The sequence below is a fragment of the Salvia hispanica genome, chromosome 5, assembly GCF_029641045.1.
Source record: "Salvia hispanica isolate PSC_SH4W2 chromosome 5, Shi_PSC_v1, whole genome shotgun sequence".
NCBI lineage: Eukaryota > Viridiplantae > Streptophyta > Magnoliopsida > Lamiales > Lamiaceae > Salvia > Salvia hispanica.
In genome coordinates, this window is record NC_142696.1 from 893,272 (window position 1) to 908,609 (window position 15,338).

Consider the following 15,338-nt stretch of genomic DNA (forward strand, 5'->3'; position numbering starts at 1 on the left):
TTTATATTGATTTAAATTGCTAACTACCCCTCTATAGTAATGCTAATGTGTGTAATTATTAGATCATTAGATCTCTAAAAATCTTATGATCCTAAATTAGTTAGATTACAATTGGTCACACCTATATAGTAATACTAACGTGTGTAATTATTTATTAAACTAAGTGTATATTATCATAAAATTATTATGAGTTATGCACAGTAAACGATAAAAAGAACTAGCATGACTGTATGAGTATATAACATCAAATTAATATCAGTAATACACATCAATCAAAGCATAGCCAATAGTTTAAATAGAAGCTCAAGAATAATTAGAGCAAAATGACTTATGAACAATTAACAATGAAAAAACTAACATCAAAATAGTATTAGTGATACACATCAATCAAAGTATAGCCAATAGGTTAAATAGAAGCTCAATAATAATTAAAGCAAAATGAGTTATGAACAGCAAACAAAAAAAAAAAAACTACCATATAACATCAAAATAGTACTGTATTAGTGATACACATCAATCAAAGTATAGCCAATAAATTAAACAGAAGTACACGAATAATTAGTGTAAAACGAGTTATGAAGAGCTAATAAAATCCGGAGGGAATTGTCTTGCCCTTGCTCCTCTATATTGGACAAGTTGTTCCTGAGACAGAGCACACATATACAGTGAGGAAGAATGAAATATGCTACAGTAATAAAAGTCAAATCTTTGGAAATAAATTTGGGTTCAAAACGCAAGTATATCTTGAAAACCCCGTATTTTCTTCAGAATCTTGCAACTTTTGGACTCGACTGCGCTACTTCAGTAAAACAATCATAACTTTCTCTACAAAACTATGAATGGAGCATGTGACGCGAATCTCTTACAAAACTAAAAACAGTTTTAGCATTAAGAGACTGTTTGAAATTCATCATATCTAGCCCATTTTACTTTAAAAGTTCATCAAACTCATCAATTAGACCGCTGATAAAATCATAGTACTAAATTCATGCAATACCAGATCCAAACAAGAAAACACCAGCATTGTTTCAAAATTGAAAGATTTGTGTTTTTTAATGCTCTTATGAATGCTCAAATTGAGAAATTAAACATGTGCTTTAATAATGGTAAGTAAGAATTAGAGACCTACTTGATATGAGCCTCCCAACGCGGATGATCCATCTTCAACTGTACAACTTACACTAACAATGATTGGACTGAATAACTTAAAACAATAACATCCCCTCCTGTGCATTATTCATCTTCACAATAACATCCCCTCCTGTGCATTATTCATCTTCAGGGGATGCAGTGCATATTCACACCGTGTATTAAATTTACATACTTGTATTATTATTTTTTATTTCAGCGATGGATGGTTTTGATCTGCACAGCATCCCCTGCTATGGCATTTTGCACAGCAGGGGATCCCACCCCCGCAGATAATCCGATCAAACCATACTCGGCTTCTGTTCCAACAGTAGCTTCTCTCTCAGCGCCGGATTCTCTCCCAACACCCTCACCTACTGCCACAGCTCTCTTAGCAATATTCTCCCACAGTACACTCAGCTTCTCTTTCAGCTGTCCCTCGTAATAAAATATATTGATCACAATCACGAAAAGGAGTGCCGAGCATATAGGGAGGAACGTGCACCACAAAACGGCGTCGTTAAAGGCTTTTGATTTTCCACTGGGAGCGATTGCCAGTGTGGATGCTGCAAAATTTGCAGGGACAGTTATCAGGGACACCCACATCGAATACCAGGCGGCTCGTGATAGAAGTAGTTTTTTCGATGTCCATTGAGCAGTGACGAGGAAGATTGCGAGGAGAGCTAGACTCAATGCTAAGGTGTTAGAAAACATCAAAAATATGTAAGCACTTGGATGAGTATATCCAATCACGGCATGCCCAGCACTGTGAAGTGGTGTGTCATTCTGCCACACGCCGCCCGGTGGGTTGGCGGCGCTATAGTATGAAATTGTTGATACTACAGACGACACCAACAGAATCACATTATCCTGCGGGGGCAATGGTGAATCCAGGAATTAAAGACAATAAATACAATAGTTATTGAAATAATTATCACATTATATATTTGAAGTGAATCAAAATTATCTCACTATCACTCGTAGCATCAGAGAAACAATAGAAACTCAAACCTTATTCACACAATCAATATTTTCATGATAATTACTTGAAAATTATGTCCATAGTTTAAACAAACACTAAAGTTTAATTTTAGTCCCCTGAAAGGACTTTTTACCCTTTGTTCCAAACAATATGATTTAGACTAAATTTGACTTTTTAAGTTAAAACTAACTGTCAGACATGTTTGACCAAATTAATGACTTAATTTATTTAATATTATAATTTGTAAAAAAAATTGATTAAATTAAAAAAAATTGCTTTCCACAAATTGTCACAAAATTACTTTAAATTATTTTAAAAATCTATACCCAATATAGTAAAATAGTACGATTCCCTTTTTTTCACAAAGTTTTAGTGCCAGTTTGGTAGCTAAGATGAGATAACATAGATATGATAAGTTATCTTCAATTTGGAAGATAATTTATTTGATGAGATAATTATCAATGATTAGTAGCTAAAATAGTGTATTTGGTAGACTAAGATAATCCTTCATATATTATGTAATGTAAAAAGTCATTTATACCCTGTTTAAAATATGCATATGTCTACTCTAGAATCCGAAATCCATATCATATGGATTATTCAATGGATGATTAATGAACTATTATTCTATTTAATTAAAATTTAAATTCGTCTACTTGAATAATTAATAATTAAGTCAGAATAATGAATTTATTCATAGTTTAAAGTTATGGAAGTGTTGACGAAAACACAACCAAAATCAGAAAATTACAAAGAAAAAGGTCCTATCAAATAATAAATCAGAAACGTACCTGAATTTCAACAAAAATACACTACTAGAAAACAAAAATCGTGAAAGACCGAAGTTGAAGAATTAGGGGTAAAAAAACAAAAGAATTAGGGCTGTCGACAAAAAAGTATCGACGGCGGCGGCGGCGACCATGGAGAGACTCCACCACCGTTGCACACAACACAACCACCACCAACCAATTCGAAACCTTAATCACAGAAAGAGAGAGAGAGACAAAGTTTTACCACGCTGACTAGAAAATTAAGGTAACGCCTCTGCGAAAGAGGAGGAGGGGGGTTAGGAAGGGCAGATCCGTAAATTCCATGGGGTTGTCGGAAGACCACAAGGCCGGCGGTGACCTCACCAAGCTCCATATTCATTTAGCCCAATTTTTAAAAATAAATCAACTCAAACAATGATTAGACAGATCTATTTGAAATGATGGCCATGGGGTCGGACCACCATCTAAACCGAAGCCCAAATAGAGGACCTTCAATTTCAGATCTGAAACAGGAGTTGAAAAAAGAGGTAGTGAAAGGGGAGGTGCATTGGCGGCTAAGGAAGCAATGACAGTAAAATTATGTGTTCTCCTTCTCCCCCAAATTAGAAGGGCATCGCGTGCAAAGACAGTAAAATTGCGCGGTTCGAGATGGGCCATGAAAAGTTACTACACGGGCTCCAACTCAATAAAAAGCACTATCATGACATATCACACAAACCAACATAAAGAAACTAAACGGATAGAAAATGATTGTGATTACCTCCAATATCTCTACTTGCCCTCCAATTGCATTAACGCTTGAAGCCGACTGATTCATTTCAACTGATCTCATTTTTGGTGTTGGGTGAAGCAGAGCTCTATCTCATTTTTCTATCAAAAAGCCCTTTTATAATTACTATTTTCAACAAACTTTCAACAATAGTAATCTAATTTTGGAACCTTCCGACAAGTGCCTACAGATTCGGTCCTTTTATGGGTATTCATGCATAAAAACAAACTAGTCTTAAAAGTGGACGGGCCCACAGCTGTACTCATCTTTAAAATTTTTAAATATTGTAATTATATAAATACTACTACTAGTAATTATTAATAATTGACTTAATTTATTTAAAGAAAAACAAAAATAATTAGTAACAATTGAATTATAATATCATTACATATTTATATTCCTTATAACTTTAAAATTAATATTAAAAATTTAAATAACAATACAAAAAATAAATAAAAATATAGTAAAAATGTGATACGAAATCAACACAAAAGAAGTGAAAAGAGTGTTACATTTCTCTTTGTTATTTACTGGAGTGTTAATATTCAAGGATACTATAGTCCAAAATAAATTGCTATTATCTAGATGAAATAAATTAAAGTGAATATGTAATAAATGTACAATTTTATTAATATTTTAATTTTATAATTATCATAATGTGGTCATTTAGCACTACTCTAATCTTTTTTATCCTTCTCTTTTACTTTAATGATTTTACTTTACCACTGTGGTCTCACCGCATAATTTCAATTATTTTTTCTTTTTATCACTTACTTTATTAATTACACATTAAAATTTATATTAATCTTAAATTTTCTATGGGACTAAAGGGATTATAAAATTGACAAAGTCAACAAGATGTAAACAATTGTTAATCTTTGTGAATTGAACCGCGCGAACTTTTGACTAAGAAATGAACTCAAATCTTCACATTTCCACTGTTCGGTATGCAATATCAATTTCGTTGCGGCCCGCATTGGGCAAGGGCCCGCACTGTTCACAACAAATGACGTGATTTCATTTCTCGACTTTGTACCCAGATTTGAACACCAATTTACATCCTTACCCTTCCTCGATGACAGTGAAATTCATCACAAATTTGTTGCATCTCTTGTACCTCTATCGCAAATTCATCAGAACCTCTATCACAAATTCATCACTGAATCACTTTTGGGGTCGAGTCGTTTGCTGAACAATTTGCACATATGAAAATAGAATTGGTGAAGCTATGAAAATTGAGGAATTGGAATTATGATGTTTCAGTTGATGAGATTACAGAAAGGGAATGATAATGGCAGCTATTGCGAAAATGCTGGAGATGTTGGGACGACGACGAAGAAATCACCAACGCTCCGACGACTACTAGCTCGGCAAAGGAATTTGGCGGCGCCGGACTTCTATTTGCAATTCCGATTGATTTGGTTGGTGGAAGGGCGGTGGAGGCATTTGACCTGTGTCTGCCGACGGCTGCAAGGAGGTGGCGGAGTTGGGTTTGGTGAGAGTGAGCTTGGCGGCAGAGAGGCGCTCGACGTCGTAGGAGGCGTGAAGAGTGCACCAGAACTGGCTGAGGCGGCGGGTGTGAGCTCGGCGGCAGAGAGGGGCTGCTTTGATTTGGTTGGGGATGAAAGATTACTCCTTCCAATTTTTACCAAAACTTGTAGAAGCTTGAAAATTTGATACTTTATTGAGGTGATTTGTGTCATTTTAGGTTCCATAGCAGAAATATAACTTTGTAGGTGAACGCAGGAATTGATTTTCATTTCTGTGGGCCATAGCAAAACAAATCTGTCCAGATTCTCTTCTTGAGAATTCTTAAACGGTAAAGTGAACACGCCTTAGGTTTGATCTTGACGTATATAAAATCTATATCTATTTCTATCTATATCTATATAATACTCCTAAAAGGGGAATTTTGAGGTATTTAGAGAAATAAGAGGAATTTTGGGAGTATTTAAGGAATGGGATGTAATCAATTGCTAACTAATTAGCAATCAAAAACTGAGACCAATTTTTAACATTAGATTAGAAGATCTAGTGGTGGATATAATGCCATGTGGAAAAATTTAAATGAGTATTAAATAAAATTGAAGGGTATTAATGTCAATTCTCTCTTATTAAAACTTTAAATTTATATAACTCACTCGATTTATATTATTTTTTAGCAAAAAATATATCAAAATAAAGGTAATTTTATAAGGATTCTAACGATATCTCACTTGCATATGTTCCGACGACGTTCGGATGATAAAATTTAATGATTTTTGTTTCAGTTTTCGTAACATATTTTTTATCAACAAACACATAAAAAAATTCTCAATAAAATGCATATAAAATCTCAACATTATGCATGTGAAATATCAACATAATGCATGTGAAATCTCAATAAAACAGTATTGAGGTTTTGTCTACTATTTATTGAGATTCGTAAGATTTAATCTCAACCACTCATTTTAAGATCTAAGGGTGGAGATTTGGTATTATTTTTTATTGTGAAGCATTAGAAGATGACCCTTTAAGGAATAACCTTTTGTTTGTAAATTTAAAATTCAAAATTTGTGACCAAGTTTTAGTGAAAACACAAAAATACAATTTACGTAAATCAATTTACACAACTTCTATTTTAATGGGAATAGTGTCTCTTAATTAGTGAAAGTTGTGACTCTTAATTAGTTGCATGAGACACCTATATTATGTTTGGTGGAAGAAGAGACTAAGAGGCTGGAATAAGAAGAGGTGAGAAGAAAAACGAATACGAATAATCTATATTGTGTTTATCAATATATTTAAGATTTACTTGAAATTTATGTTGTATTTATATTTTAGAGTTATCTGTATAATAAAATTGCAGATTGTGTTCGTCACCTTCACTCCATCGCTCGTGTTTGGAAGCCTCACGAGTAGTGTCAATTTCCAAGACATCATCTCGTGGTACGTATGCATATATTGTTTAAGTTTGCGTAGTGTAACTAATTTTGGAACGATACGATGTAGGCGGTTTATGCCGGTGGCCGGTGAACATTGGACTAACGTTCGTGTTTGGGGACATATGATCTTTTTTTCTATTCTACAATTCTTTATTTTTTTAAATTCACTGACTAAAAATAATGAGAATGGCTACAGAAATATATCCTCGCTCCGTCCCAAGATAAGTGACTCTTTTTAGGATATCTTAAGATAAGTGACTCTTTTCTTTTTTTTTGTACTATTTCTCTTACTGTTTCTCTCTACTTTATTAACTCTCTTATTTTATTCACTTTCCACTTTACTAACAAAATCTTATTTACTTAAATTTTATGCCAAAAAGTTTGTGATCATTTATTTGGAACGGAGGGAGTATAAAGCAAAATTCAGAGGGAATTTCGTCCACTGACTTAAGTTTTTCGTTTATTTTATTGCAAGGGACATTTTTAATCTAATACTTTCTTTTATGAAAGTCCACATCAAAGATAGTATTTCAATGTCGGAAGTTAGAATGTCCAATGATAAATTAATTTGTTGTAAAAATATGTGTTTACATTATAGCCTCAGAATTAATTAAGGAATGGAGTACAATACTGCAACTAAATATTAGTAATTAACTACAGTTCACACTCCTTTTTCCCTGTCGTGGAAATTTCCTGGAACGTTCAATCCGATTGATTCTTTAATTTAATCAATTTAACAAGATTTTTGTCTTTAAATGAGAATTAGTTAATATGGGATCACTAACTATTTAACAATCACATATTAAAATCAAATTTTGGCCATATGAGATATGATGTTTGAAATAATGACACATGAATTCGACTTTAAATTAAAAAAATTATTAAATAAATTTAAAGGATATTAATGTCAATTCTCTCTCATCAAAATCATATCAAAACTTTAAATTAACGTAATTCTCACGATTTAAATTATTTTTTCACAAAAAATATATTAAATTAAGGACAACTTTATAAGGATTCCAACGAGATCTCAATTGTATATGTTCCGAAGATGTTCGGGTGATGAAATTTGATAAATTATATTTCAATTTTCGTACATGTTTATAAGCAGATTTTATCAATAAATGCAAAAAATATATCTATATAATGTAGTATATAAAATCTGTATGTAAAATATCAATACAAATGTGTTGATATTTTCTTATCCTTGTGTTGATATTCTCATGTCATATTATTGATATTTGTAATACACACCTACGAAAATTATCATATGATAAAATAATGACGATATTACCATTTTGTTAATATTTTGTGTACTATTTATTGAAATTTATGAAATTTAATCTCATCCACTCATTTCAAAATTTAAAAATGTAGATTTAGTCTTAGTTTTGGATGATTATGTTAATCATTAAAAGTGGACCCCTATACAAGTCTACAAGACTTATAAGGCTGAAAAAAATGTCAGCAATTTGTGAAAACTATATACTCTCTCCATCCCACAAAAAATGTCACACTTTCCTTTTTAGTTTGTCCCACAAAAGATGTCACATTTCCTTTTTTGGAACAAGTTCCTTCTCACATCAATTATAAAAATATATTTTCTCTCACCACTTAACACACAAAATAACATCTCCTAAAATCTCGTGCAATTTCTCAAGTGTGACATCTTCTCTGGGATGGAGGGAGTACAACCCTTTCTTTGAGTATAAGACCATGTTTACTAACAGCCACTATATCCAACCCAATCATTTACTTTTTATCTCCTCCATATCATTAATATTCATCTAACCCAACCACATCATTTTTGATGATTTATTAATACAATAACCACCCAACCTCACCGTTATATATCTATGTTTTATATTATTTTTTAATAATATTATTATTATATAAAATATTTATTATTGTATGATAAAATTTATAAAAATGTACAATAAAATCTAGGAAAATAATCTTAAGAACAATCAAAATTCTGGAATCACAGAATATATTATTCTCATCATCTTCCATGATTGGCAAAAAATGAAACTAAAAAATATTAGTACTTGTACTTAGTAAATTGTACTGCTACTTAGAAGAAGGATTATAAGAGGGGAAACAATAAATTTTTTTATGCAAAACTATAACAAATGTTGTCTTATTTATAAAGGATGGAAAATTATGAAATTTTGGTATAATTTTAATAATATTTTAATACTATAATGTATTATAATTATTTAAAATTTTAAAATATAGAATATCAATCAATGAGGCCGTACCAAATTGCACAACCTCATTGGATGATGAAATAAAATGGGATGAGACCACGTGGTTGATGGTGGCCTTGGAGAAGACCTCGGTCTATGGGAGTCGAGAGAAATCAAATTACTTTCCATACTTTTAGAACCGAACACAAGATTTACAATTGGGAACCAAATTATTTTCCCCACTCACAATCCAAAAAGGTATTAAAAGAAACTAATTGAAAGAAAAGATTGTGATTACCTCAAATTCAGCAATATAATCCAGAGTCTCTACTTTCCCTTCGATTGAGCTTGGCAGTAGATTCATTGCAACGCTGTCTCGACAACTATAGCGCTTGGGGGTACCTGAAGGCATTCGAATGAGCTCGATTTTGAGTTCTGGGTTAAGGGGGTCTCCGATGGCGCCCCTTCCACTCGCCCTTCCATTAGCCCTTCGCATGCCACGTCAGCACTCGCCCTTCCCATTCCACTGCCACATCACTAGCCCTTCCTACTGCACTAGCCCTTCCCACTAGGACTTCCCGCAATAAAATTAATAAATTCACAATTAAAATTAAAATTTACGGAATTAAAATTTCGACACGAGCCGTATTTATAGAGTTTTTTAAAAAAAAAATTAAAAAAAAATCGGTGGGACGTCCGAGTGGGACGTCCTACCCACGCCACAGTGGCGCCCGTCAGGTAGGACGTCGACGGGAGGGGCGAGGCCATCGCAGGGGCACACGGGACGAGCGTGGGCGCCCTTCCCGCTCACTATGGCGTCCGTCAGGTGAAGGTCGCCCGTCCCCGACGGGCGAACGGGAGGGGCGCCGTTGGAGACACCCTAAGGGTCTAATTTTTCAGTGTAGCAGGTGATACTCCCTCCGTCCCACAAAGATAGTCCCACTTTGACCAGACACGGATTTTAAAAAATGTAATGGAAAGTGGGTTGAAAAAGTTAGTGGAATATGAGTCCTACTTTTATATATTAGTTTTATAATAAAATGTGAGTAGGAATGAGTTAATGGAATATGAGGTCCACTACCAAAAATGGTAAAAAGTGAAATGGGACAAACTTTGTGAGACGGACCGAAATGAAAAAATCGTACAATCTTTGTGAGACGGAGGGAGTATTAGAAAACGCGCGATTCAGGTGCAAGGATGGAAACGGATCCTCTGCTGTTTAAAGAAACACGACACGAGGAAATTGAATGAAAAGCATAGATATAAATTATTTTCTTTTTCAACCTCTATTCGCTTTTATTATGCTTTAGGCATAAATTAATACAAATTGTATTCCCATGGCCCACTTAGAACATCTCCAAAGGGAGAAGGTATATAGAAAATGTATATCATTTACATACCTCCTCAAAAAGTTAAATATATCCTTCCGACTCAAAAAAAAAAGGTATATAGAAAGAAAAATAATTTTAGAAAAATAAAATAATAGTACAAAATGCATTTAAAAAATATAAAGTTATAAGATTTTGCCTTTCCATTGATGGGGGAATAAGGATACCTCATTACAATATAATTTATATAATAGTTTAAACCCAAATTCACATACGGGTCGAATCTGCGGGTACCCGAATTTACATTCCTACAGGCAGCAATATAGAAGATGTCTATCAAACAAAAACTATCGCTGCTTGGTCTTTATCGAATTGTCCAGTCCTTGTTCATCTAGATAATTGGACAAGTCCTTGTTCATCTAGATAATTGGACAACTGTTCCTGAGACGAAGCACAAATGTATAGAGTGAGGGAGACTGAAATATACTAGGAAATAGATTTGGGTTCAAAATGTAAGTATATCTTGAAAACCCAGAATTTTCTTCAAAATACCGCAACTTTTGGACTCGACTGCACAACTTTAGTGAAACAATGGAACGTGCGACGCGACTCTCTTACGAAACTAAACACAATTTTATCATTCTGTTTGAAATTCATCATATTTGGCCCATTTTACTTTAAAAATTCATCAAAAAGATCACTGATAAGAGCATAGTAGTACTAAATTCATGCAACACTAATCCAATCGAATCAAGCCTAACAAGAAAACACTAACATAGTTTCAAAAAATTGAAAGCTTTGTGTGTTGTTAATGCTCTTATGAATGCTCAAATTGAGAAATTAAACTCGTACTATAAGGGTGTGTCTGGTAGCCCAAACAATTTTTATCATGTTTTGATGGATAATGAGCTTTCTTTAATTGGTGGATAGGATAGTATGTGGTTTGGTTCAGCCTATGGAGGCTGATTGAGCTTATATCAAGCGTTTGGTTCAACCAAGGAATGAAGGAAACAAAATGCCATCTGCCTAAACTACCCTCTCACGTCTGGGCAAATATTAGCGCCGCACATCAACTCCAAAAAGTGTACCAAGTGCTCCTATGATTACTCATCCTAACTGATATGATATGCTATATAATTCACACTTTACTGTTTCATAAAAGACTCGAAAACAGATTAGGATGCAAGGTCCAATTCTAGCATGCTTCGAAGAACATATAAATGAGAGACAACCAATGCAACAACCACTGTCATGTACTTAGTCCAAGTTGAGAAGAGGAAGAAGAGTTAACAACAAAATGCTTCACTGAGTTAGCTAACCTATGCTAAGTTGTGCATAAAATTGATACTATTATAGATGTGGGAGAGTGTTCACCCATGACAAAGCTCAACAAGCTGTGGGATGAGATCAGAGTCCCATAGTCCAACAATGGCAAAAGAGGTGGTTTGAACAGCGTGAGATGTCATAGCGATTAGAGATTGCAGCTTCTTTATCAAGGCCTTTGTTTTGTCCAATTTCGACTCCTCTTCACCGTGGTACTCCTGCCCCTGAAGTGCAGATAGCTTCTTCTCATGCTCGATTTTTGTTGCTTTACGAGCCTGCAATTGTGATCACATACATAAGATATGAAATTCTGAAATAAGTAGACATGATTTACAAGCTTATTATACCTTCACTTCCTGGTACAGTTTCTTCTCCCAAGCCAAGAGGCGTTCCCAGAGTGGAACACAAGCTCTAATTGCCATTGGAGAGCTCGACTGAGCTAGGCTCGAACCAGTATTTAAGTGTTAATGGAGGCTTTGAAGTCCAGCTCCAGCTTGAGCTCAAGTTGCTCAACATTCCACTAGAGTGATACACTCTATCTACAACACCAAATCAAATTCACAGTCATATGTTAAAGAAGCACAACTCAAACTCAAAAGCATATATAGCATGTGAAACAGAGCAATCAGCCATATTTAGTTCTCAACTGCTTGAAGCTTCGATGCAGCTGATCCCGCCCGGCCTCCAGCATCTCTGTCACCTGCCCGCCAGCGGAAGCAGCCTCGTCGAAATACTCCATGAGAGCTGCAGGTCAATGCACAACAATCATATGGGCAATCGTAATCAGTTTGATGGAACGAAATCAATTAATTAAGCTGACCAAATCGGGCTGAAAAAAATTAAGCAACAGATCGATACGACACCCATGAATCGAACATTGAAAAAAACCTGACCGGATTTCAGGGCGAAATCAACTATGCAACCCAGTCTTATCGTACACAAATTTGCAAAATTGGCACAAATGCAGAACGACTTTGGCGTACCAGACTTTTACCAGATGCAGAGACAAAATTTGTTCAAATCGGACTCAAATTCAAACATCAACACCAAATTCACATTCACTGCCAACAGATCGAAGCCAAAAATCGACAATTCGGCATACCCAGAAGGTAGCACGAAAGAACCGGATAGAAAACAGTCTGACACTGGAATTGAAAAGAGTGCGACGCCGCCGAGTTTATACTTGCACACCAGCGACGACCCGATTTCACCTGCAACGGTTCACAAAACGCAAGTAATTAACGGCTTCAGAGAGGGCAAATTGGGCACAATACGCTTCCTTTCAGCGCAATCGGCGGAAGCCGAGAACTAATACCACTCCTCACCTTGACAGAGTTAACACACTTGTGCTGATTGTAGTATGTATAAGCCTGAAACCCGGCTGCTTTTTTCCGGGTCGGCCGTTTGGTGTTCGGCAAACCAAACGGTGGAATAGGCATGTAAGATTTGGGTTTCACAGCATTTTCGGCCTACCAGACGAGCCCTACTAATGGTAAATAAGAGTTAGAGACTTACTTTATATGAGCCTTCCAACACCGGATGATCCATCCTCAGCTGTACGATAAGTCTTTTTAACTTGTCCCATTACTTATTTTTATTATTTTAATATTAATTAATATATCAAATTATTAATATAGTCTTTATTTTGGTGTACAAAATTTGGTTGTTTATCATTACTCATAGATTTAAAGAACCTTTTTCTTCTAAAATTATTGCAAAATTTAGCAAACCGACTTAAAAAAGTTACACATGAAAATCTGATGTTCAATGTGCAAAAGTCAAAATTCTAAAGAAATAATTTATTTTGATGGATGTCAATGTGGAAAAGTCAAACCCCAAAAAATATGAAAAATTCGAAGAGTACTCTAACTGACAGAATCTTGATTCACAAGAAAAAATCTTACGTGTAATTAATCTGCAGAATTCTAAAGTTGACTGAGTCACTACTCATTAGTCATAATCATAAAGCAATAATATGCGACCAATTTTTCTACGACCGAAAAATAGAATAATAGAAAAAAACTGATTTTATTATTCATTTTAAATAAAAATATTTCCACATTATTGATGAATTTGATTGGATTAATATTGATGATATGGTTGCTGATAAATATGATCTAGGATTTTTTTACTTTTGAAGTAGTAATTATCTAGGAGTAATTTTCGGTAAAGGCCTTCCAAAAAAACCCGTTATTGCACATTTTTGGTAATGGCCTTCTAGAAAACACGTTATTGCCGTTGCTATGAGCATTCTCGCTCTTCCCTAATTCATTAATTTCTTTATTTAATTGGTGTGCCCAATTTGTAGGCAAGACTTTTAAAATTTTAAAATAAAAGTAAAAGTATGTTTCAATGTATTACAATTACATTTTTATAAATAAATTACATCCTCCATTAAAAAGAATATGCACTTTAAATTCCACGTGAATTTTCATATAAAATTGGTCAAACAAAAGGGAGGTAGAAAGAAAAAATAATTAAAATATTATTAGTAGAGAATTGATCTTATGTTATTAGAAAGAAAAGAATGTTCAACATTTTAAAGTATATATTCTTATGGGACAAACTAAAATGAAAAAGAGTGCATATTCTTGTAAGACGAAGTTAAACATTGGTATATATAATAGTGGATCATGTTTTTTCCAAAAACTTGTGTGATATTTAAACTCCATTCTTCTATATGACATTTGTTTATGTTTTTTCCAAAAAAATCTTAGTAATGGAAGAAATAAAGATAAATTAAATAGGTTTCGTCTCCATACAATCTTTAGCTTCGGAAAACATATCTCAGATTTCGAACTCGTTATCACACTAAAAAAGAAAGAAGAAATAGAAACTGAAGAAGAAGAAGAAGAAAAACCACATGTTTTGTAATTTAGATTTTCAAAAATACCCTCCATGACCCAAAAGTCATATATTTGGTACCTACGATTATTTTTGTCACGAAGTATCAAAAATGATACAAAACAAATATTAGATACTATTTTTGTGCAAAAATAAAATTAGATATTACTTATTTAGTTCACTCAAAGTAAAAAGTACAGCTCTTTCTTATCTAGTTAAGATAAATCTATAAATATATCTATAGTCTATAAAATCAGTGTTTGACTTGTGCATTTTGAGGCCAACGATAATAGAATGTGGACTATTGCATATTGTAAAATTTTAGTTTCATGTATTAAAACTTGTCAACATATGATTGCAAATTAATAAAATGTGGACTGTTTTCATATCGTAATCATCTATTAGCCCTATTTGATATGGTGGAATGGAATGGGAGAATGAAATGACAATCCTACCTCCATTCCATTCCTTTGCTTGGTATTTTATTTTCTTAGGAATAATTATTTCACTTGGAATCACCATTCCATTCCCAATGGGAGGAATAGCCATTCCTTCAATTTAACTAAAGAATGGCTATTCCATTCCATTTCATTTTACATTTTTCTTATTTTAAATTTTAATAAAATTATATAAATATTATTTATATTATATTTGAATTTAATATCATCTCAATTTTATGATAAAATTAAAATTTTAAAATTTTTAATAATTGAAAAAAAAATCCACCACACACATAGCAAGACACTCACACACACACCAAAAAAAAACACACCAAAACACACACAGACACACCAAAACACACAGACACACAGCAAAAAACACACACACACACCAAAAAAAAACACACTCACGCCACACACCAAAAAACACACACACATACACACACAACAAAATACACACACAAAGCAACACACATAATTTCATTCCATCTGTATTCCTTTCATTCACCAAGCACAAGAATGAAACGATGATTCCATTCCATTCCCACCTTCATTCCAATCCCTTCTCATTCCATTTCACCATACCAAGTAGGGCCTTAGTCGTGCCCGCACAATTGTGGGATTGAAACTTAGACTGATAT

The 15,338-nt window shown here is 33.8% G+C and overlaps 2 protein-coding genes across 4 annotated transcripts; both read right to left on the reverse strand.

Moving 5' to 3' along the window:
• Positions 1-458: 458 nt before the first annotated feature.
• On the reverse strand, positions 459-3,809 carry LOC125186699 (uncharacterized). Of its 3 annotated transcripts, none has more exons than XM_048083115.2 (3): positions 3,641-3,809; positions 1,130-1,998; positions 459-642 (listed from the first exon to the last, which is right to left on the reverse strand). In XM_048083115.2, exons 1-2 carry the CDS (start codon positions 3,710-3,712, stop codon positions 1,345-1,347), a joined length of 726 nt encoding a protein of 241 aa, XP_047939072.1. In that variant the 5' UTR covers positions 3,713-3,809; the 3' UTR covers positions 459-642; positions 1,130-1,344. The 3 variants fall into 3 exon arrangements, with proteins under 3 accessions (XP_047939072.1, XP_088914307.1, XP_047939071.1); XM_089058181.1 differs by lacking the exon at positions 3,641-3,809 and adding an exon at positions 3,125-3,590; XM_048083114.2 differs by lacking the exon at positions 3,641-3,809 and adding an exon at positions 3,125-3,590 and having other exon boundaries at positions 1,126-1,998.
• Positions 3,810-10,270: 6,461 nt separating this feature from the next.
• On the reverse strand, positions 10,271-12,009 carry LOC148924143 (nitrate regulatory gene2 protein-like). The gene is made up of 3 exons (XM_089058089.1): positions 11,761-12,009; positions 11,465-11,688; positions 10,271-10,531 (listed from the first exon to the last, which is right to left on the reverse strand). The coding sequence occupies exons 1-3, from the start codon at positions 11,833-11,835 to the stop codon at positions 10,510-10,512; spliced, it is 321 nt and encodes a 106-aa protein (XP_088914215.1). The 5' UTR covers positions 11,836-12,009; the 3' UTR covers positions 10,271-10,509.
• Positions 12,010-15,338: the final 3,329 nt, after the last annotated feature.

What these genes read in the sequence shown, in the direction of transcription:
- LOC125186699 (XM_089058181.1), bottom strand. Translation starts at nt 3,259, where the DNA reads ATGAATATGGAGCTTGGTGAGGTCACCGCCGGCCTTGTGGTCTTCCGA. An exon ending in TTAATTTTCTAGTCAGCGTG is followed by an intron (nt 1,999 to 3,124) that starts GTAAAACTTTGT and finishes TTGCCCCCGCAG; the next exon opens with GATAATGTGATTCTGTTGGT.
- LOC148924143 (XM_089058089.1), bottom strand. Translation starts at nt 11,835, where the DNA reads ATGGCAATTAGAGCTTGTGTTCCACTCTGGGAACGCCTCTTGGCTTGG. An exon ending in AACTGTACCAGGAAGTGAAG is followed by an intron (nt 11,689 to 11,760) that starts GTATAATAAGCT and finishes TCACAATTGCAG; the next exon opens with GCTCGTAAAGCAACAAAAAT. An exon ending in CTTGTTGAGCTTTGTCATGG is followed by an intron (nt 10,532 to 11,464) that starts GTGAACACTCTC and finishes GCTTCGTCTCAG; the next exon opens with GAACAGTTGTCCAATTATCT.